The sequence below is a fragment of the Telopea speciosissima genome, chromosome 8 (assembly GCF_018873765.1).
Source record: "Telopea speciosissima isolate NSW1024214 ecotype Mountain lineage chromosome 8, Tspe_v1, whole genome shotgun sequence".
In the NCBI taxonomy this organism is placed as follows: Eukaryota; Viridiplantae; Streptophyta; class Magnoliopsida; order Proteales; family Proteaceae; genus Telopea; species Telopea speciosissima.
This window is the reverse complement of record NC_057923.1, coordinates 60,330,312-60,352,831: the sequence shown is the minus strand read 5'-3', so window position 1 is coordinate 60,352,831 and position 22,520 is coordinate 60,330,312. Positions and strand designations below refer to the sequence as shown.

At 38.7% G+C, this 22,520-nt stretch overlaps 6 protein-coding genes and 1 pseudogene across 6 annotated transcripts in view; 5 read left to right on the top strand and 2 right to left on the bottom strand.

The window, feature by feature from the left end:
• LOC122672830 (amidase 1-like) overlaps positions 1 to 18,475 on the top strand; it is a 69,681-nt gene extending 51,206 nt beyond the window's left edge. Inside the window, exon 10 of the mRNA XM_043870327.1 lies at positions 17,957 to 18,475. The gene's annotated coding sequence lies outside the window, so the exon portion shown is untranslated. The remainder of the gene's footprint in view (positions 1 to 17,956) is intronic.
• The window catches only part of LOC122672827 (amidase 1-like), a 58,676-nt gene extending 40,201 nt beyond the window's left edge, over positions 1 to 18,475 (top strand). Inside the window, exon 10 of the mRNA XM_043870322.1 lies at positions 17,957 to 18,475. The gene's annotated coding sequence lies outside the window, so the exon portion shown is untranslated. The remainder of the gene's footprint in view (positions 1 to 17,956) is intronic.
• Positions 1 to 18,475, top strand: part of LOC122672825 (amidase 1-like) — a 36,037-nt gene extending 17,562 nt beyond the window's left edge. The window contains exon 10 of the mRNA XM_043870319.1: positions 17,957 to 18,475. The gene's annotated coding sequence lies outside the window, so the exon portion shown is untranslated. The remainder of the gene's footprint in view (positions 1 to 17,956) is intronic.
• Positions 494 to 1,766, bottom strand: LOC122672529 (glutaredoxin-C5-like). The gene is made up of 3 exons (XM_043869991.1): positions 1,634 to 1,766; positions 796 to 1,137; positions 494 to 755 (listed from the first exon to the last, which is right to left on the bottom strand). Exons 1-2 carry the CDS (start codon positions 1,764 to 1,766, stop codon positions 797 to 799), a joined length of 474 nt encoding a protein of 157 aa, XP_043725926.1. The 3' UTR covers positions 494 to 755; position 796.
• LOC122672832 (ribosomal RNA small subunit methyltransferase-like) lies at positions 4,246 to 6,321 on the top strand. Its single transcript, XM_043870332.1, has 2 exons — positions 4,246 to 4,641; positions 5,387 to 6,321. The coding sequence occupies exons 1-2, from the start codon at positions 4,342 to 4,344 to the stop codon at positions 6,131 to 6,133; spliced, it is 1,047 nt and encodes a 348-aa protein (XP_043726267.1). The 5' UTR covers positions 4,246 to 4,341; the 3' UTR covers positions 6,134 to 6,321.
• On the top strand, positions 7,391 to 15,073 carry LOC122672528 (annotated as a pseudogene).
• On the bottom strand, positions 15,969 to 20,068 carry LOC122672824 (aluminum-activated malate transporter 12-like). Its single transcript, XM_043870317.1, has 6 exons — positions 19,651 to 20,068; positions 19,385 to 19,525; positions 18,697 to 18,969; positions 18,409 to 18,521; positions 17,999 to 18,142; positions 15,969 to 16,362 (listed from the first exon to the last, which is right to left on the bottom strand). The coding sequence occupies exons 1-6, from the start codon at positions 19,949 to 19,951 to the stop codon at positions 16,012 to 16,014; spliced, it is 1,323 nt and encodes a 440-aa protein (XP_043726252.1). The 5' UTR covers positions 19,952 to 20,068; the 3' UTR covers positions 15,969 to 16,011.
• Between the last annotated feature and the right edge of the window lie 2,452 nt (positions 20,069 to 22,520).

The window sequence follows — 22,520 nt, the reverse complement described above, 5'->3', positions numbered from 1 at the left end:
TTGACTCGGTCTTGGAATGCTTGCGTCACCGGCATGACTGCACTTTAACCAGCAGTGCTACCTGGTGCTCCTTGAAATTCTCAGGCAACATTTGTTTAGATCCTGGATCTGGTCAGCATCATTCTGAACTTTGTCTATAATAGCTCCTGGCTGGAGGTAAGAGGGAGAGCCAGTACAACTGTCTTTAAAGTTTTACTTCAGATATCTTGGCACCAAGAATCTTACTGTAGAAGGAAGGAACCATGGATTAGGGAAAAAGAGAGGAAGCAGAGAGAGAGAAGAGAAGAAGGAGAAAGAGAAAGAAGGGTAGTAGCCATTAAGGCACAGAGATCAGAGTGTTGGTGGATGGGTTCCCTCCCCATTCTCTGCGGATTTATGTTTAAATTAGTCTGCTTGTTGAGATTAAAATACATGAAATTATGAGAGACGACATCGTCGATTTTGGAAAAAGTGAGAGAGATACAGAGAGCAAAGGAAGACTGAGAGAATATAGTCTTTCTATACAGAGGAGGGATCAATTACAGTTCTCTCTGCAATCTGCAACATCCATTACAAGAAGATACTCAAGAAAAAAAGATCCCATTACCCATAGGAAGAGAATTAGGAAAAATGCCTAAGAATAGAAAAGAAAAGAAAAGAGAAAAGCATTAGTACTCATCACTAATTTATCCAAATGCCAAAATGGAGGAGAACCAAACAAACCCACTCGATCCCCTCCTTTTTTCAGGTCCTATCATCATCAAATCTTCTTCTATGTTGACTTCTGGGTGGAAATGAAGCCTTCAGAGTTCAGACTTCAGAGCCAGAGAGCTCTGGCCTCCTTGAGGAGCGGGACCAAAGTTCCATTAATGTGAGAAGCCATAACTCTGTCCATGGACCCAACGAGTTTCCCACCGATAAAGACGATGGGTACAGCAGAAGAAGTACCGAGCAGCCTCGTGAGAGCTTTCTCCATATCCTTCCCTTTGGGGTCCTCGTCAAGCTCGTGCACAGCAGGGTTCACACCCATCCCACAGAAGAGCCTCTTGATGGCATGACAGATACAACAACTACTGATGCTGAAGATCACAACCACGTTCTCTGAGGCAAGTCTCTCCACTTGCTCCAATGGGTCACTCACACTTCTTGACGGCAGTACTCGGTAGAGTACGGAAGATGATGGAATAAGGAATTAGAGTTTTTTATTTAAATAACTAAAGGGGTAAAATGGACATTTCAACTTTGGGTGCTAACTGGGCTTAACGTCAGGGGGAAGGTTGATATTTTGACAAGGTTTGGGGTGTCCGTGATAGATTGTATACTTACAGGGGGTGTCTGAAATTTTCCCTAATCTTATTGGTAGATAGGTCCTTATTTCCTGTTACTTAGGAATCTTTTAAGTTGTTTTAAGTTATTTTAATTAGCTTTTAATTTCAGTCATACCCTTCCACGATTTATGAAGGAGGGATTTAAATTATACTAGGATTTGGCCTATGGCCATATTATAAATAAAAGAAAATTGTGGGAGGCTCCCCCACAGTTCAGATTAATTATTTTCAGTCATGTTTGCATGCCATTGCTGCTGCTGCTCACCTGCTCTGCTCCTTGGTGAGTGTGCCTTGTGGATCTCAAGGTGAAGGGATTGGGGGATTACCAATCGACTCCTTGCATCTGTTAAGATCAAGAGGCCCTCTTATTTCTCTGTTTAGTTCTTCTTCAAGCTGCTGCCAATCGGCTAGTAGGTTGCAAGTGTCTGAATTTACCTGGCTCCTAGTAGATTCGATCATTTATCTAGGATTACATTACCACCGCTGCCTCCACCACCAACCCCACCTCCAGCACTACTGCAATGTAGAAAATGTAATATTCAGGTTGGCTGGACTTTATCATTCCTTCGTTGGAGCTTCTTCCTCTAACTTTCTTTCTAGCTAGGGTATGAAGTGATCTCATTGGTAGAAAGCTTGTTAAGTGTTTCTTTCAGATAGCCATTAATGGTTAAGTACCGACGCTGCTCTATGAAAATGAAACCTATTGCCTGAAATTGGATTTAATGGTTGGCATTTTCGGATGGCCTAATTTTAAGAGAGATTTTGATAGGGTTTTTTTTTATTCTTTCCCAATTTCGATGACAGGAAAGGCTTCCTGACATAGATCACAAATATGGCAAATTTCATTCAGATCATTGCCTATCGGTTTGACATGATCTAAATGGCTTATATTTAATTATAAAAAAAAATGGTTTAGATCTTGGTAAGGCTTTTCATTAGTTTTCATTTGCTCACCCTGTTATCAGAATCCACTAGGTAAGGCTTTTGGATTTTTTCTTCTTTTCTCTTTGTGACTGTGTCTATGATTAGAGGGTTAATTAATGTACGCACATTATCTATGAGTACCTTCTATGACTAGGGAATTAATGTGTGAATGTCTTTGTGACTGGGCTTTGGAGAGTCTCTCTCTCTCTTAGTTTAGTTTCTACAACTGTGTTTCCCCCTTTTTCAAATGTGAGATGAAAAGGGAATCCAATTCGCATGAGAAGCATGATATAGAGGTGTTTTTTTCCACCTCCACAAAATCACACGGTATTTTCTGATCTGCTCCAATCTTCATCTTTTATGTTCCCTCCCCCCCCCCCCCCTCTTTTACCTATTTCTAAGGCACCGTTTGATAACGTTACTCGTGTTTCTGTGCCATTTCTACCCAAAAACGTTATTTGGTGTTTTTGTTGGCAGAATAACGTTTCTGAGTTGCAAAATGGTGTTTGATAAACCTGTTACAGGAACGTATCCAGAACACTTTTGTATTGTAAAGGTGTTTGATAAAACCTGTTTCTGTAACAATTTTGTAATGGTTACTATAAATTACAGAAATGCCATTAATACTATAATCCATATAAAGTCAATGATGTTAGGACATTCTTTACCAAAAAAAAATGATTGTAGGACATTAAAAATTATTAAAAATCCAGATAAAGTTATATTAAAAAAAAGAGACAAGGATGCACTAATAGGTAAATTACAGAAATGCCATTAACACAATAAATTACAAAAGTTTATGGATCGATTAGACATACAAAAGTTTTAAAGAATACAAATAGGAAATGTCTCATTCATTTTTGCATCTTCAAAACCAGAGAAGCAACAAAATTCATTCAAACTATCAACAAAAAAAGAAAAAAAAAAAACACAGAGGAGCAGGCATTGTATGATGCTCATGATTGTCTTCTATGAACAGTTGAATAAAAAGGATCTTGGTGGATTCGAACCACCATCCCCTTGGAACATGCTTGAGACATCCTTATGTTCCAAGTGCTCTACCAATTTGAGCTAAAGACCCAACAAGTAAAGTTTGAAATTTACAAGTAACCATGGGACCATGCCACAAACCATCTTCAATGATAATACCCAATGGTGACCTTGCCACAACCCTTCCTAATGTTCTCACATGCATTGAACAAAACAAGAAAAAAATTATTGAAGAGGAAGATCAAAATCATTTGTTTCTCCATTAGATAACGAGTCACTGATGAGCAACAAGCACACCATCCAGAACTCAGCTAATCTAACCCTGTCCAACACCTTATCTGTTCAAAATTTGGGTTTGTTATTGGCTCCTCTAGTCTCCTACTGGACCTTTGAGTGTTTTTAACCTTTGGTTTGATTGTTTGAAAGAAGAGAAAAGATAATTTTATTTTTCTGGTGGGGAGAGGGAGGTTAAGGAATTAGAGAGAAAGGGGGATAGGGATAGGAGTGGGGTAGGCTATCTCAGCCTTGGGTCTTCTAGTAGGCCTCCTTGGCTTGCTCGATCTGGTCCTACTTGGCTGGCTCAAGCTGGTCCTGTTCTGGTCCATTTGAAGTTGTTGGTTCGATGGGCCAGATGCTTGGTTCTTTTGCTTCCTGTGGTAGGGGGCCATTCATGGGATCTACATCAGTCATGGTACAAATTGTGATTCCATTAGAAGACTTTAATCATAATTGTGTGGAATGTAGATTTAAAGTTTCATATTTTCAGAATTAATTGAACGATTAATTTTTTTTAGCAACTTTATTGCATTTGATTGACTTGGGTATGCTCCCCTTTCACGCTATTATTGTGTTAATTGGATGATGTGCATATTATGTACTGAATATCCCATTTTTTGAAGAGAAAATGTTTCAAACATGAACTTATCGGTGTCTAACTTTTTGAGCTAAATTTTTTAAAAGAATCACTGTATTTCAAGTCAAATAAGTTAATACCCATATGTTCCATATGTCGATAATGGTCTGGTCTTTGCAGGTAGCACCCAACTGAGAAAGCCTAGAAAGTAAAAGCTCTTCTATCTCCTAAATTCACTCCCTCCAACACTCAAATCACTACTTAATCATGGCGGGGGGTAAGATTAGGAAGGAAAAGCCTTCCCGAGCTACAACTCTCCAGGGAGGCATTCCTTTCCATAAATCAAAAGGACAGCATATCCTCAAGAACCCTCTGCTCGTGGACACAATAGTTCAGAAAGCAGGAATTAAGAGCACAGATGTTATCCTTGAGATTGGTCCTGGTACGGGTAACCTTACAAAGAAGCTACTTGATGCTGGTAAGTCAGTGATCGCTGTTGAATTGGATCCTCGCATGGTTCTCGAGTTGCAACGTCGTTTTCAAGGAACTCATTCCAATCGATTGAAGGTATCAATGCTTTTTTTTTGGGGGGGGGGAATATTAGGCTTTTCAGATGATTGGACGAATGGACTAGTTAGAGAGTCTTGAATGTTTTTATCAACTCACTTGTTGTGTATTTTAAACATGTTCTTGTTGATTATGATTGCTTTTTCACTTAAAAAAAGGTTTTTTTCTCTCTCACTAATTACCATGGAGCTTCAGTAACTGCCCTTACTTCAATTAATGTTGAATTCTCTTAATTGTTAGAATAATATGTTCCTTCCCCGACCCCCCAAATTGGTTTATCACTTATTTGTTTTCCTTCTTTCCTGTTTTCCATCAACACTGATGTATCCCCTCTGAGCTGAGAGGTCACATAAATATATTTTTTCGGTGATTTTCCTTTTTGTCTATTCACTGGATTTTCAATTTTCTTTGTTTTTTTTTTTTTTGGGGGGGGGGGGGGGTTTACAGTAACTTATTCCATGATCATGCATCCATTTTTATGAATGATTTCTCTATAAAAATGTCTTTCTAATTGAATTGTTTCTCCATAAACATGTTTTGATGAATTGTTTTCAAATGGTGTATTTGATTTTGCTTATTTATTTGAAATTTGAAGTGGAAATACATTTCCAGGAGTGGCATCCTCATGATCTCCTACAATTTGCTGTCTTCTGTTGGTGTGCTAGTATACTAGTGTATCTGTTTGTGCACTGGCTGCTAAACTAATCAAAGTTTACCATTCTTTGTGGAATCTTGGTTTCTACAGGTCATCCAAGGAGATGTGCTGAAGTGTGATCTTCCCTACTTCGATATCTGTGTGGCAAACATACCTTATCAAATCTCTTCCCCTCTCACTTTCAAGTTGTTGTCACATCGACCAGTCTTCAGGTGTGCGGTCATTATGTTTCAGAGGGAGTTCGCCATGAGACTTGTTGCTCAGCCTGGAGATAATCTTTATTGCCGCCTTTCAGTGAACACACAACTCCTTGCCCGTGTTTCCCATCTCCTTAAAGTGGGTAAAAACAACTTCCGTCCTCCACCTAAGGTAGATTCTTCTGTTGTCAGAATTGAGCCAAGGAAACCACTTCCCCCAGTGAATTTCAAGGAGTGGGATGGATTAATCAGGCTTTGTTTCAACCGAAAGAACAAAACTCTAGGTTCCATTTTCAGGCAGAAGTCTGTCCTCTCTTTGCTGGAAAAGAACTACAGGACCTTACAGGCACTACAGCTCTCGCAGAAAGGGTCTTCAGAGGATACAGATATGGCTGAGGATGTGTCTGTTTTGGCACACGCTAATGAGGACCTGAATATGGACATGGAGGATGGAAGAGATGATGAGGACATGGAGATGGAGGATGGTGTTGCAGGAATGGAGGGGTCTGATTTCAAAGAAAAGGTGTTGGGTGTGTTGAAACAAGGAAATTTTGAGGAGAAGAGGTCTTCCAAGCTTACACAAGTGGATTTCCTGTACTTGCTTTCCTTGTTTAACAAGGCAAGCATTCACTTCTCTTGAATCAGGGGCTCAGTACTTTTTCATTTTTTTTTCTTTCTTTTAAAATTTTAGTTTATAGTATAACCAATTTTGTTTCATCTGCTTTCCTTGGACAGCTGGGGTATAGGGTATCTCAATTTTGGGGATTGTCTATGTATCTGTTCTTTACAATATAAGGGAAGACTCTTTTCTTTTCTCCTGTAATGCAGTTTTGCTTTTGTGAGTACCAAATTTGAAGTCTTTTTACATGCTTTTTTTTTCATTAATCTTGTTCTGAGTCAGACATCTTTGATTTCATGGTGATATTTTGAGGGTTTGAGGTTTCTACTTATGACACTACAGGCCAACGTACCCAACAAAATCCACCTCTCATTTGTAGGTTTGAGACTTTAGATTTCACCTTGTACAACTGGATTTTGGAACCTCACCAGGATTCTAAAACTCATCATTGTCCTCTCCATCTTCCTCATATTTGTCCTGTAACCCAGCTTCACTTTCATATCCATGTTCATAACCATACTGCCCATCTCCTTCTGGTTTGCTGTTTGATAGCTGTAGAATCTGTAATAGCTCTGAAACCATGTGAGAACTGGTAAAAAAAAAAGAAACTGTATTGTATTCCTTTGGATGAGAATAAAGAATTGGACTTATATTCACAAAGAAAGTATTATACAAGGCAACAGTCATGGCATTGTCAAACGTTGGCCCACTGATGAGGAGTCCTTTTTTTTTTTAATATATATATATATATCTTGAACTCTACCACACTGGTGGGAAGTTTAGTCCATCTCACAGTCACTCGGCCTGATATCACTTATGTTGTGCATGTAATCAATCAATTCATGGACACTCCTCGGTTTATCCATTATGTTTTTGTGCTTCATATTCTTTGATATATAAAAGGCACATTATTCAAAAGAGTTTTTTGTCCTACCTTTTCATCTCTCAAGCTTTGGGCATATTCTGATTCCAATTGGACTAGTGATATTACAAATCTTCGATCTACTAAAAGATTCTGTATATTTTTGGGAGATTCCCTCATCTCATAACGTAGCAAAAAACAATTTGTTGTGTTTCGCTCTAGTAGTATGGCTGATTATCGTGTCCTTGTTGATCCTACAATTTGAGATTTATCTGATTACGAAGGCTCCTTCATGAGGAGCATACATTATGACCCTCCTCAGACCTCGTAGTGGTGGGAGCCTTGTGCACTAGGTACGCCCTTTACAAAGGCTCCTTCATGACATGGGTGTTTCTTTGTCATTCAAATAAACTACAATGAATTTTTTTTTCATGAATGAACAAAGCATATTTTTTTCTGTTGAATTGTGTACTAGATATGGCAGCGGTAGAGTCAGATTCCGGAGCTTTCATGGAGAATTCGTATTACATCCTCCACTAACTGCTTCACCTCAACAACTCCCTCTGAACGGCCTAATTTTCGCCATCAAAGACATGTTACTCTTCTCTCCATTGTAAGTAGTTTTCCTGTTTGTCTGCTCATTTGCAGTTTGTGAACTGCTTCTGAAATTTTGGGTTTGTGGGAACAGATTTGATGTTGAAGGATATGTGACTGGATTTGGTAATCCGGATTGGGCCAGGACCCACTTGCCTGCCGTATCAACTGCTCCAGCTGTTTTAGCTGTCTTGAATGCTGGTGCCACATCTGTTGGCAAAACTGTCATGGATGAAATGGCCTACAGGTTCGTTTTAGACTCTTAGGAAAAAAGAATTTGATCTTCCATTTTACTTTTTCACTATTTCTTAGATGAATATTTGGTTCTTGTGGTTCCACTTCCACCCTTTGTCTGTCTTGTCATGGATAAGCTAACTACTTGCCACATCCTTCAATTACCCCCACCCATTGTATGTGTCAGAAACAACTTATATATGGGTATGGCTTTGAGTTTTCTATGTTTTTTGAAAATCTCTACTAAATGGTGTTGATTCCCAAAAGAATTATTCTTCTTCATTTAAAGCTTTTGGTTTTTATGTCAAACATTTTCTAGCTTTTTATGATGTTCCAAAGTATTTGATGGCAGTCTAGAGGGAGAAAACATACACTATGGAACACCAATTAATCTATGTGCCCTAGATCAGATACCTGGAGGATCTTCAAGTGGATCTGCTGTAGCAGTGGCAACAAAGCTTGTAGATTTCTCCTTGGGAGCAAGACTTTCCCTCCCTTTGAGTTATCATGTCTTTTATTTTATTTTATTTTATTTTCTCGAAATTGTCATCATTAAATGTAAATGTAGCGGAGGGACTCATGCAAACACTTCTGTGCTTTCGTATCTCACTTATGGTTTTTGTTTTGCAAGTTTAAAGGAGGCATATCACGTGTATTCTTACTTGTATCTGACCATATCAATCTCGTATCGAATCGTATCAGTCCGTATTGGGCGATACAATTTTTTTTTTAAATAAGTATCGTATCGATACTCATAGATACCAATACACATAGGGGTATCGGTCGATACGATTTGAAACTTACTGATACATAAAACTCTGGGTGAGTGCTCCAAACATAATGGATGAGTCGGATTCCCTAGTAGATACTGGTGAAGATGATCCCCATGAATCAGTTCGAGACCCCTAGTGAATCTCTATGGATGCACAATGGTGGTCTACGATCAGGCTAGCGCTCAGGGAACAATTAAACTACTGTGTTAGCACACCATGCTAGCTGCAAGAAATGCCTTACCTAGGGTAGTAGGGTGGTCTTAGATCAGTGGCTTGTGCGCCTTCCTCAACCAAATAGATCCAGAGTGCGCTGGCTGGAATGAACAATCTCAAGCTTGAATATTAAATACCATCCAGTGATAGAGCAGCCTTTGAAGCAAAGATCAGAGCAAGGAACTTGCGCTCAAGTCTTATAGTCTTTTCTTTCTCTAAGAAATCGGTCGCTGATCTGTTCCCTTACTTACCTTACTGCTTTCCAATAATGCATTTTCTCTGCTCATGGTTAAGGCATAAAATTTACTGGATGGATTGCCAGTCTAGAGAAGCTTCTCTGGACATGTAGCCAGTTATTTTGGGTCTCAAAATTTATAGATAGTTGTCCTGTTCATAATCAATCAGTCTAGCAAGTTTCCTCAATGAAATCCTATTTTCCCATGTGGAGATATGAAGCTTACAAAATTGGTTGAAAATTCAATTTTCTGCTACTTAAGTCAACCTCTGAGAATGAATACAAGACCTATCACGAAAGGTCATGTAGCGCAAATGGGGGCCCGAAACTTGACATATGGCTCTAATTCAAGGTTGGGCTTTCACATGATGCACATGGCCTCTACAGTCACAGACTCACAGCACGGTGCTGAACTAACAGAAGAAGATAAAAATTGCCCTCCATATGCATGTGGCTCAAAAAGAAGTGGAGCATATCGAGATCTCTATACAGTAACAGTGCTATGTAATGGAGATATACCCTTCAAACAAGGAAAAATATTTGGCTTGTGTCTTTAATCAGCAGTTTGATGGTAAAACTTGGATCGAAGTCTCTGCTTTTAGCAGGGAGGGTGGTTATAGTTTAGTGGTTTACTATTTTTTGGGGACCTTTTCCTGCTGCAACTCTATTTGTTGATACATTCATCATCATCTAGGATGGTTTGCGAGGGATCCTGTGATCTTGAATCAAGTAGGGCGTGTTCTACTGCAACTGCCCCCTATTATGGAGCCGGTACAACCAAGTCACATTATTGTTCCAGATGATTGTTTCCAACTTCTGAGCATTCCCGAGGGTTTTCTTAAGTCTATTGAAAAGTTGTGTGGAGGTTAATTGTTGATCATGTGGTATGTAGTCCTTTACAAAGGGTTCTGCCTGCATTCATCTCAATGGGAATTTAATTGGGTGATGTATTACTTCAATTCACCCTCTTTCTATTTTTAGGTGAAATTGTTAGGCATACATACAAACCTTGGTGATTATGTCGAGGATAAAGTTCCAAGTTTGAAGCATTTTATGGGTGAAGGCAATGATCAACTGAAGTATAATATACCATCCATCATTAATGGCTCTTTCAAGACTAGAGCCATGGGGTTGCTTCTGAGGTACAGATCCTACACAGAACTGCAATACTGTTTGTCATCTTCTCTTGCAATGTAAAAGATAGATTTCTCTTCCCCCTCCCCCCCCACCCTGCCAAGTGCCAACACCAAAAAAAGAAAAAGAATAAATATTGATTCCTGTAAAATTCAATTATCATTTTGAAGTGTAGGTATGAGTTCAGAAGTAACCATGAAGAATGGATCAGTTCAGTTAAACCTGATTTAGGTCCAGGCATATCAAAACGGATACAGGAAGCTCTCTCTAATGACAACAAGTGAAAACATTGACATCTACCATTCGGTTAGGAATGAACTCCGTGCTGCTCTTACTGACCTGCTGCTTGAGGTACATACTCTCTCTCTCTCCATGCATGCCCACACTCGCTCACTGCCTGTTGAATTGCAAACTCCTTGAGGAATTTTCTTATACTTCTAATTAACTAACTCATCACTTCTTTTTTGTTTTGTTCAAATTTTTTTTACTTGGGTCCGTATGTTATTTAATTAACTGAATAGGTTATGTTTGTCTACACTATATTCAGTTTTCAAACTAGAAATTGCTTTTTCAGTGTAATTGTCCCACCAGAAAAAAAGGACCACAATCTTTATAAGCTTAGCATGAGGGGTGGTTCAATCTGAGCCACATGGAGTGATGATCAATCTCGAGACCTTTGAATGGATAGAGTTCCCCCTCTGTGTTGGCCTCCTCTTGTCAAACCTTGGTCCCATGTCAATCATATGGCCCACTTCCCAGGCTAGAACAGGGTGGGCAGCAGACAAAATGAGCTTGGTGATCTGCCATCAGGTTTCTGCTTCTAGCTGAAGCTTATATCTTGCACAAGAAATCTTCAAGGAAGCCTTCTTTAGCAACTATTTCCCTACTAGTGTGAGAAAGAAGAAAGAAGTTGAACTCATGGAGTTAATTCAAGGCCCTAGATCAGTGCTAGAATATCAACAGAAGTTCGAAGAACTCTTTTTCTTCGCCCCTCCCCACTTGAACACAGATGAGGCTAAAGCACAGAAATTTGAAGATGGATTGAGGCCATCCCTTGCCACAGTAATGATCACACATGAGGCTCAGGGTTACTCAGAAGTTGTACAACTGGCAAAGAGGATTGAAGACAAACAGAGAGACACCTATCTAACCAATATGGGGTCTGGCAAGAGATCAGTACCCTTTGCAGACAGGGAATACAACAAATTTCCTAAGCCAGTCTACTACAGCTCAGCCTCATCTCAGCTTCAAAGGGGTGTGACATTTTAGTGGATTGTGAATTTTGGATTGAAATACCCTAGAATGAGGACTTTACTTTGCCACATGGCACAATCATTTGGACTGAATTTGAAAAATGAGTATCGGAGGTGGGGGCTACCCACCTGTGTTTCTAGGTGCCACCTAAGCTACTATGTGGTAGATGTGGTGCATGTCCTGCTAATAATGCCTTCCCTAACTTTAATAGGGTTAAAAATAGTGAGAAGGTTTTCCAGTTCCGCATAACCAAGCCATGTTTGGGTGCCTAATGTGGCCGATCAGATTGAGCTGAAATTTTGTGGACAAGTAGACTCCAATGATGCGGAACTCGGGTCACAAATTCCTATTGGGTTCACTTATGGGCCCACCCAATCACAATAGGCAAATAGTAGTAAGAAGACAATGGCGATCTCATAAATTATTGGAACTTCCAACTATAAAGAAGAGAAAGAGTAAGTGGAGTGTCACGTATATATGAGGGAAGGGTAAGCTAGGACTAGAAAACAATATAAGGATAAAGGGGACTTAGAGGTAAAGAGGTTGACAATATGGGAATAGGGAAGTAAAAGGGTTTTAATAATAAAGGGAAGAAAGGAATCATCTTCAACCTTTAGCAACAGAACCAACAGTAATGTGACTTCGGTTTAGGCAAGAGAACTCCTTTGAGCAACCACCAATGAACCTGAGATTTCAAGAGGAGTGTCGCAATGCAAGTGATAATGGGCCAAACAGGGAATCAAATAGTAGAATAAAGGTCTGGGAAATTACCCTTGACGGTAGAACTGAACTCAGTTCTGCTGAGGGTTTGGTTCTCAGCACAGCATCATTCTTGGGGAACCAAGTAATGCAAAAGTCGACCTCGAATCAGGGAAACCAGTGGGAGATCGATTGCAGCCAGGATCGATACAATGAAAAGAACAAATTAAAAACTGCAACTCTTTTTTTTATTGTTACTTTTCTGTTACATATGAATAACATAAAAAGGATAAGAAGAAGAAGAAGGAGAAGATAGAAGTGAAGGAGGGTAGGGGAAGGACTCTCTCAGCCTGGGTTTCTCACCCACAGCTATCCCAGCTGTTGAAAAATGGAATTTCTACCATAACCAATGGCAACAAGCCTGAAAATTATTTTCTCCAAATCTGTTTCTATTACAAGAGGGGCTGCCTATTTAATGGAATAGGTCAGCTTACAAAATTAGAAACTTAAGAAATAGTAACTTTTAAAAGAAATAGTAACTTCTAAAAATAGAAACCTAATGAAAATAAAAACTAGGCTTTATAGTTCAGCCAATATGCAAGGAACAAAATTAGAACTAGTAAATATAGTAACTACTAAAAAGAAAGAAACAAAATTAGAAACTACTACAAAAATAGAAACTAAGTTAATAGCAGTTTCTAATAGAATATTCAACCAACATCCAGTAGCTAATCTTTCACACCAGCTGTCCATATCAGCCCCCAAATCATTTTTCACGTGAATAGTAACTTCCTCTTTTTAAAATATCTATCTTGGTCTCTTTTCTTCTTCATGCTTCTCTCTGAGCTGGGGCTGCCTTAGGTGATGCTCCATTGAACCAACAGAAACTTGCCACATCATCAGACCAGGCTGCCTCTCACAGCAGTCGAATCCACAACCTTGCTGGCCTGTTTTTGGGGCTTATTTCTTGCGAGTACATATGGACTTGTGATCTACATCTCCAAGTTGGGCTGATTAAGTTGCCCCAGGAGTAGCATCAGTGCCTAAAATCTTATAGGGAAAATAAAAGAAGTGACTGTTGGATTCAAGTCTTTGGAGTTTGGACTGCCAATACTGCTCAGAAACAGAATACGAGAGAGAGAAGAAGAAGAAGAGAAAGAGAGAGAGAGAGAGAGAGAGAGAGAGATCTCGCACAAAAGGGGGGGGGGGTGGGCTGTGGGGGAAGAAAGCTCGCATAACACAACAGCCACGCTGGCACTTCACAAACTCAATTCATTCTCTATCTGGCTATTAACGGTGGTTACATGGTATAAATAAAGAAAAATCAAGAGACTCCTATTCTAACTCTAAAACTGAAACATAATGAAACTTTATCACTACCTAGCCTATTCAAACTAAAACAAACGACTACAATATAAATCTAAATTAATAAATAGATTACTAATATCCTACTAGACTCCAAAAACCAACCATCTGGATTCCTAAACAGGTTTGGGCTGATCCACGGAAGTCTTCCTGCATCACCCAAGATCCCCTACTCACATGTCATATTTCAGCCTAAATGGAGTTTTCCATGTGGCAAGACAAAGCATTGAAAAATTAGAAGTGATATGACAGTGGTTGGAGTACCATTATGTGTTCATGGATATATATGGAGAATGAATTTGGGTCTGAAATTTGACATGTGGTATATCCAGACCATCTCCTAGGTATCCGATGGTCAAATTTGCCATTTAACCCTTCCACATGGCGGAATTAGGTGTCCCGACCATAGACACCCTTACCCAGTCTGCCGACCAGGGAAACTTTTGCCTTTAAGGGAGAAAAATATCTTAACATATTTATATTTTTTGGGCAGGGAGTGGGCAATGACTTGTGCTTAGTGTTTAAGTTCACAAGTTGGTGTGTGGAGATGGAATTTAATCTGATATCCTGTCAATGGCACTGATTTATACCAGCTGAGCAAGCTGGAGTCTTCACTAATTCTTCTGGTAATTGATTTATTTTTATTGTAATTTAAATCTTAGAAGAAGTTTTAAAAAAAATTAAATTCTTAATAGATATCTTTGGAATTCAAACTGACTGAATATATTAATTTAGGAATTTAAATAATAGAAATTACTGAACTTTTTCGAACTAGTGATATGATAGGAAAAGTTATGTGAGGCTCTGCAGTTTTCTGCCAAAAAAAAATGTTTTGTCTTAAACTGCTTAGCCTTTTAAATTCAGCCCAATAGAAGTATCCAATATAAGTAACTGGTTTGGGGCACTGTGGATTACTCGAGGTGGAGATATACTTATGCAGCATAATTCATTGGATTGTACATGACATTCTTAAGGATTTTTTTTTAAAACTAAACTTTAACTGCTGCTGTAAAATTACAATTTCCACTCTCACAAGCAAGTTGAAGCAGTAATGTGTAACAAATTGCTCCTCATGATCTCACTTCTGTTCAATTATGCCTTTACGGAATGTTTTTGTAGGAATTTGGTATCCTTGCTATTCCTACAGTTCCTGGGCCACCACTTAAATTGCAAACAGAGACTGTTGTTACACTTGAAAATTTTTGTGCTAGAGCATTCAGCTTGCTGCATATTGCTGAAGTTTCTGGGTTTTGCCAGGTAGTCTCTCCTACTCCTGCCTTTCAACAGAACAATATGATTGTATTATTGGGACATGTTTGTTACAGATGTAGTCTTTCATGTACTAGTAAATTGCAGGTGAATATATACCTTTGGGAATGTATGATAGATAACCTTCCAGTGGCGGTGTCTCTATTGGCCAAGCATGGTGCAGATGGTTTTTTGTTGAATCTTGTTGAGAACCTTGATGATTCTTTAAAGAAACAGATTTTGAATTTACTCAGAAAATGAGTTTCTGAAGTTGTTTCTTTGTATTATTCAAGGTAAAAGCTACAAGTCCATCTGTAAGAAGTAAGAAATACAGAGATACTTTTATCTCATGTCTCACCCATTAGTTTATTGGGATGATTCTGGGTTTGAATTTTGGAATTGATTTTTTATCAGGACTGGTCGGTTATGGTCCGGGAAAAAGGTTCCAAAAATGGATATCCGATGAAAAACGATTAAGAACCGGAACTGCCAGGACTGTTTAAAAACTATATATAAACCATATTTGGGATGTTGATTTGGTGCTCGTGATTTAGATTTTGGAATTTTGGATTTGTCTGTATGCTTATGAATGGAGAGTTCTTTTTTAAGCATTTGTTGGTTCATATTTTTATTTGTATGCTTATTGCTTATGGATGGATATTTGATGATTTGTATGGTTAAGAATGGAATTTGGTTATTTGTATGCTTATGAATGGATATATTCGATTATTTGATTATGCTTAGGTAAGGATTTTAGAATTTTGGACATTGTAATAGTGCCTGAAACTGATTAGGGACCGGAATTAATAATTGGTACCGGTTCTCCGGTTTGAAAGTGATTTGCTAATTGGGATAGGTCTGGTCCTGGCCCCAAAGGACCAGAAGGACCGGAAACAATTAGGATTCAGCCCAATTACCCATAACAATCCCGATGAGTTGCTTAGGGAACATCTTAGTTGGAAATTTGTTACTGATCTGACTGACAGTCGTGTTTAATTTGATTCAACAATAAATTCCGTTTAATTCTAGCTTTGAAATTGTGTATCTATCTATATGTTGTACTATAAAATATTTTTGAAAATGTGATATATTTGACTCTAATTAAATTGAAACTTGACATGTAAATTGTAAGTAGGGGACCTTGGGTCTACCTCTATACAATATTTCAGCCCCCATCAGACCTTTGCTATGTGTATGTGGTATAAAACCTGCCCCCCTCCCTCCTTATGTTTGTTGATAAATTTACGATGCCAAAACCGGCATGCAATTTTGCATTGATGTGTTCACCTCACCACAAATCTGGATACTTGAGCTGTTGAGGGAAACCTGCATAATCTGCGAGTTCTTCGACCTCTTTTGCCAATTTTTCCACCATGTCCACCATCTCCATCAGCAGAAACACAAAGCCTGCCATTGCAAAACCATCATCATCTGGTAGTGTCCTGAGCATGCAAGGAAGTACAGCTTCACTAAGCTCTATTCTTGATAACTGCAACTTTGCCACTATTAACACTGCAGGGCTAAATCTCTTCATGTTGATGATGCTGTCTCCTAGCTCCCTCAGTGTGTAAACAAGCTGAGAGGCCACTGCTTCACATGGCTTCTTAATGGAGTGCTGCCTCATAAGCACCGGTGTTGGCTGAAAAACCATAATGCTAATGAAATTAATTAGCAATGGGTTAACCAATAACCATCATCTATAACAGTAAGATTTAAGCCTAGTTGACGTGGTCATTGACCCGAGAAGTAGTGGGTGAGTTGATGATCCCAGTTGAACCAATGGGTTAAATCGGTCTGACACTGTGAGTGACATCACAAAATGTTTAGGAGCATCGGATTAGGGGGTAGAGTTATTCTGAGATAAAGAAAGTAAGCCATCGATGAGAGAATCTCTGATTGGGTCCATGATTTAACTATGAATCTTGTTGTGGTTACCATCAACTGTTTTTTGTGATTCTATATGTGAATAACACTGGTAGAATTCCTCTCTGCTACTGTTGCTGCCCCTGCTCATGTGCGCTGATGACCTCAAAAGACATGAAAAGGTATCATCTACATGGGTAGTAAGCCAATGACTCTAGTTCTCCATGTATCTCCTCACATAGTACCCTGAGATGCTTTCTCATACCTTTTGAAGGCATTAGCAACACTTAAGCAGTGACCCACTGACCCACATGAGCCATCATAGCAGAGGATCCTCCTTCCAACATGTCACTGGAACGGTTGGGGGGGGGGGAGTCTGTTGAGATACTCTAATCATGGCCTTTATGACCATAACGAGGAGAGAATTGCCAACCAAACTTTGAACTCCAAAATTTTACAAACTAAACTACTCAGATTAATCTTGTTCTTTTGAACAGAATTATTGATGGTTCTTTCTTTTTAGAAATTGCTCTAGTTAGAATTTCTGAAATAAATAGTTTTAAAATTCTGAATTTAACTTATTTATCTTTTTTTTTTTTTTTTTTTTTTCAATTTGCCTTGATCATCTATTCAAAAGGAAAAGAAGAGTCGTTTTTTGCATTGATCCTATGACACTTAGGTTTGTTGTCCGCAGAAGAATAGGGAGGAGGCTCAAAACTTGTCCTCCACATGTTCCTTGATTAATCCATTTTCCATAGCATATAGCTTCATGCCATGCGGCAAAAAACACACTTATTTGACCTAGTCAATCCAAGAAAAAACAAGAACAGTCAGCCACTATTATTCTTAGAGCAGAATCACAGGATGGAATTTGATTTCGTGGCTGATCCAGATACTCCCCAACTCCCCATACTTGGAACTCTTTGTTTGGATCAGCCACATCGGCTGAAAGCACTCTGTTTGCAGGCTTCAAAACCTACAACAGTATCACAATGAAGAAACTTTGGTTTGACCATTGATTATTGAATTTTTATGTTTCATTCATTACAAAAAAGTTGCATATGATCTTGTTTTCTGATATTGTTATTAATTAAATCATCTTTTGTTGGTTCACTATTTATTATGCTCTATTATTATTATTTTTGGTATCGAAATAATGAGGTCTGATAATAGCACATGTAAAACAGGAAAAATATTTACTTTCTATTCAATAATGACTTGGTTTGAAATTGCAGTGAGTGTTTCTTAGTTTGTCTTATAAAAGAATATTTAGTACCATTTAATTATCAACTGCTGCTTTCTAGTTTTACTTCTTTTTTGAGAAATTGACTATGTATTGCATGTTTAACTATCCTTCCATTCAATCTCAGATTATTGATTCAGATAAAGCCAAGAGATGCACACTATCATGCCTGTTGATGAGACTGAAGACACCCTTTTAGCGAAAGAATAGAGGCAGCCAACTCGCTAAGTGAATCTCCAATTTGTAGGTACTTGTGCCATGGATGGGAGAACCCAAACTTGCCATGCCATGGTTCCCACCTTGCAAAATTTGCCTGGAAAATGAAAAAACAATTGCCATGTCATTTGTTCGTTGTTTTGAATAGTAGTTTTGTAATGAAAAGAGAACATAATTAAGTTTTACAGGTTGAAGTTCAAATAATGAAAGCGAACATAATAAAGTTCTACAGGCTGAAATTCAAAATGTATCTGATTCACATGAAATAAAATCCAGAGTAGCAAGAATTGAAGAGGCTGCTGGTTAAGTACTAATGCTTCTTGTAGTTGTAGGAGAGTTTAAAATTCAGATATTCATAGATACCAGTGATTCATCTGTGGACTTTGAGTGGAGCACTGATTTGCAAGCATTGAAACTGGTTTCAGATTGATTATCCTTCTTTTCCTCGATCCCTTTGAAGTACTCTTCCAGACATCCTACAATAAAACAGGTTAGTTAGAAATTATTGCCCCTTCTTATTATTTAGAAGGTTACTCTTAGATTAGATTCTAAGTATCTGTCATTGTTCATTCTCAATTCTAGAACTCAAAGAATTAGTTTGAAGTGTCTTTTTAAGTGTTCATATGATTGCCCAAAACCGAGGAAACTGACCTTCAATTGAACTGGCAAGTTTATTGAATTTGGAAGCTGTTGAACTATGAAGTTCATCGCTAGCCCATACAGGGAAGATGAGTAAGCTTGTTGAGACACAGACAGCAAAACCCATTCCAATTGTTGAGAGACGATCACGGGCTAACTCAATGACCTTATCTGCTCGCACACCAGAGACTATCACTAGATTGAATGTGAGGATGAAAATCATGACACCATAGTCGTATCTTTTCTTTATTCTTGGAATCAGCCTAGTGTATGTTGCAGCTGCACCTGAATGATTCATTCAGGAAATGGTTGTTTAGATTGGTGAAAGATAAGATATATAATGATAACAGATAATGAAGTTGTCTATGTAGTACTAAACTACCAATGTACCCACTCTCCTCAAAATAAAAGGAAAGAGGGCAAAAAAAAAAAGGAAGCCAGAATTATGTAGACCAGAAAAAGAGTAGTGTGCTAGACTGTATAAATAGTTTTGAGCACATTAGATACCAGTTTTAAGGTTCAGACCCAAGCAATACTACTTGCATTCTTAACCTTATAATTTGGTTGGCTGATTGGAAGGAAGTAAGTCTACATCAGACTCCAAATTTACAGGAGTAGATAGAAGAAGGTAAGGGGTTGATTGTTAAGGACTAACTAGGGTGCCTGCAAACTTGTATTATCAAATACAAAAAAAGCTTACCAAACACAAATACAGAGGTGCCAATGGCACTAGCCTTGCCAATCTGGCTGAGGCTTTGAGCTAAAATTGCTGCAGAACACCCCAAGCTACCACCTACTATTGTACCAATTCCGCGATTCAAGCCTTTACCAAGTGTTGCACCTGTCATATATTATATAAAACTCAGCTCATCAGTAGCATAAGACTAACAGCATCTATACAAAGAAGTAACTCAAAATAATTTGAATATAATTAACAATAACTGATAAAGCAGAAGTTGTAAGAACCTGCATAGAACTCAAAAACAACAACTACAGTCATGATAGCCCACATAGCATTATCTCCAACTTCCTCGAACAGAGGATCAAGGAGATACAGGAGCGAAACCAGAACCAGAGCAAGTCCAACTTTGATACTGTGAATTAAGTTTCTGTGCTTATGTATGCCTTTCATCTCTGTAAGACAGTGAAGAAGAGAAGAAATAAGACGGGAGAGGATCTTATTCTTCTTAGGAGAAGAAGCTCCATCTTGAATTGGAAGAGCTACTACTGGAAGAACTACCACAGTTGATGAGTTCATGCCCAACATTTTCCTTTTCTCTTTGTATTGGGTCTGAGTCACTAATTTGTTGGGAAGTCACCATGTATATATAACACCAATCCCATGAGAAGTGAAGTGGGGAAGGTGGTACTAATGATCCAAAACCCCAAGTGGGTGCAGGCTGATGAATCCCTAGCCATAGCTCACTGGCTATAGAAATTCAAATGCATGTTGACAATCAAGACAACTGAAAAAAAATGTGTCTTGTACTGTATTATCTGAAAATGTGGAAACATTAGTGAACCTAATGTCCCAGTGGAGGACACGTGCCAATCGTATGGTTTATATCCCATGTAAGTGTGGTATCACCATACCTATGCCACAGCCTAGAGAATTACTGAATGTGGAGCGTTCCATATAAAACTGGCCACCCACAGCTCTGTTCCATTTTATGTTAGGTATGTACTGTTTTTCCACTCAAATGTGGTGAGGTTATCTTCAAACATAACAATATTATAGAGAGAGAGAGAGAGAGAGAGAGAGAGAGAGAGAGAGAGAGAAGAGACGCGTTTTTCAGTACTTGACCTAACTAATATTTGTTGTGGGTGTGATGTTTCAGCACTATACCATGATCAGAATGGCTAGCTTCAATGGTAATATCCCTTTACCCCCTTCCTTAGGTTCAACACAAGATGATTTATCTAAGACTAAACTACCTTATCATGTTTATGTGCTTCTTATCCATATTTATACATGTAAGTACGCATGCGTATATGTACATATGAGTGTATAAATACAAGATTTTTATGTTGTAGGTAGTATGTAAGCAGGTATATATGTTCTTGTGGTCTATGAAGTAGGAAGCTTCCATATATGGCCAGGTGAAGGTCCAGCATAATAATAGAAGAGATAAGCAAGCCTGCTTAAGTGGTAAAGATCTTATATTAATAACTCTTCAAGAAAAGAAGAGAAAAAGAAACTGAAAAGCAGAACGTAGAGTGGGGGTAGAGACTTAAGTGGAATAATAAGATAAGAGACTGAAAGATGTTTATAAAATGTGCAGCTGATCAGGTAAAGAAATGACAGCGCCACTACTTAATGACAAGTGCGGTGTGCTTTGGCCACCAATGCCTCTCTCTCTAACCTGTATTTCTTGCCTCCTCCTAATAAGTCGCTTTCTCCTCTTTTTCTCATCATCAAAACCTATTTTCATTTTCCACACAATAATACTTGCCACAAAAATGGAAAAGAAAGAAAAAAAATTAAACAATTACACAAAAAGAGCTTTTTGTGGATTATATTACATGGTTTTTGGGTTGGAATCTAACAATAAATCCAAAAAAAAGTGTGAGGCTCTTGCCACTGCAGGGTCTAAGAAGGGTAGTCATAAGGTATGCAATCTTACCCTTGTTTTCACAGAGAGGCTGTTTCTAGACTCGAACCTTAATCATTGCACCAAGGCCTGCCATCCTAACAGTAAATCTAGATAGTCATAATTTACCTCTCTACCTTCGTAGATGTTTTCTTCGTGTCTTCTACAATAGCTACAAGAAAAGCAACAGAGACTGTTAAGACTACCTCCTGTGTCATCACCTTACGTAATACAGTGAAGGGATCCACCACTCATGTTTTGCTATTGACTTTAGAAAGGCTTGGGAGAAGCATGTAAGTGGGTAGGTTGGAGAGAGAGAGAGTGCCTCATCTGTCATTATAACATTTGGAGAGAGAAATTCTAATTGCACGCAAACGAGGAGGATTGCGGATCAGTGGGAAACCACTGTTTGCAGAACTTTTTCCCTTTCATACATATGAAAGAAAAAGCACTTGTTGCTATGTATTTGCCAACAAAAAAACCCATAAATACCTATTGCTTATTCTTTTTGCCCTGCCAGATACCCATTGAGGCGACAAAGAGTAGCATGGAGAAAGAGGAATTAAGGTTCTCTAATTGTTGGGCTAGCAATGAAATCTAATCACACTAATTACACACTTCCCCGGATCCAGATCTTTTACGGTGCGGGCTGCCCGTCTTGTCATGCTGCGCAGATATAAGGCGATGCGCATTGACCGCCTTACCCCTGCCCGAGTGCCTTGCCCGAGCGGGGGTAAGGTGGTCATTGCGCGTGGCCCTGTCTGCGCAGCACATGCAGGACAGAACAATGGGCCATAGAAGATCTGTGTTGCACTCCCCCCAAAACCCTCTTTTTTGGGTTGGGGAGGTGTTATTTTTGCCTCGATGTGATTGGCTTGCTTAGGATACAAAAATATCAAGTACCTTTTCTATGTGCAACCTCTATTCCCACCTATAGGTAGAGGAACAATTCACTTATGGTTCAACTATTGGTCTAATTAGGGAGGGTTAGGATTATGAGATTTAATTCTACATAATGATGCTATTGATGGCCAAACTGGATTGGCAAATTCTGTAAAACCGAAATTCCTTATGGGCAAGGATAATCCATAGCAATTATTTCCTAATTGATGATTTACTACAGAGGGATTTGAACCCTTGGGGATGGAAAAATATTCTGAAAGGGAGGGACTAATTGCAAAGGGATATGTTGTGGAGATCAATTAAGATATGGGACGAGACTTGAATTCCTGTAAGAGATGGGTA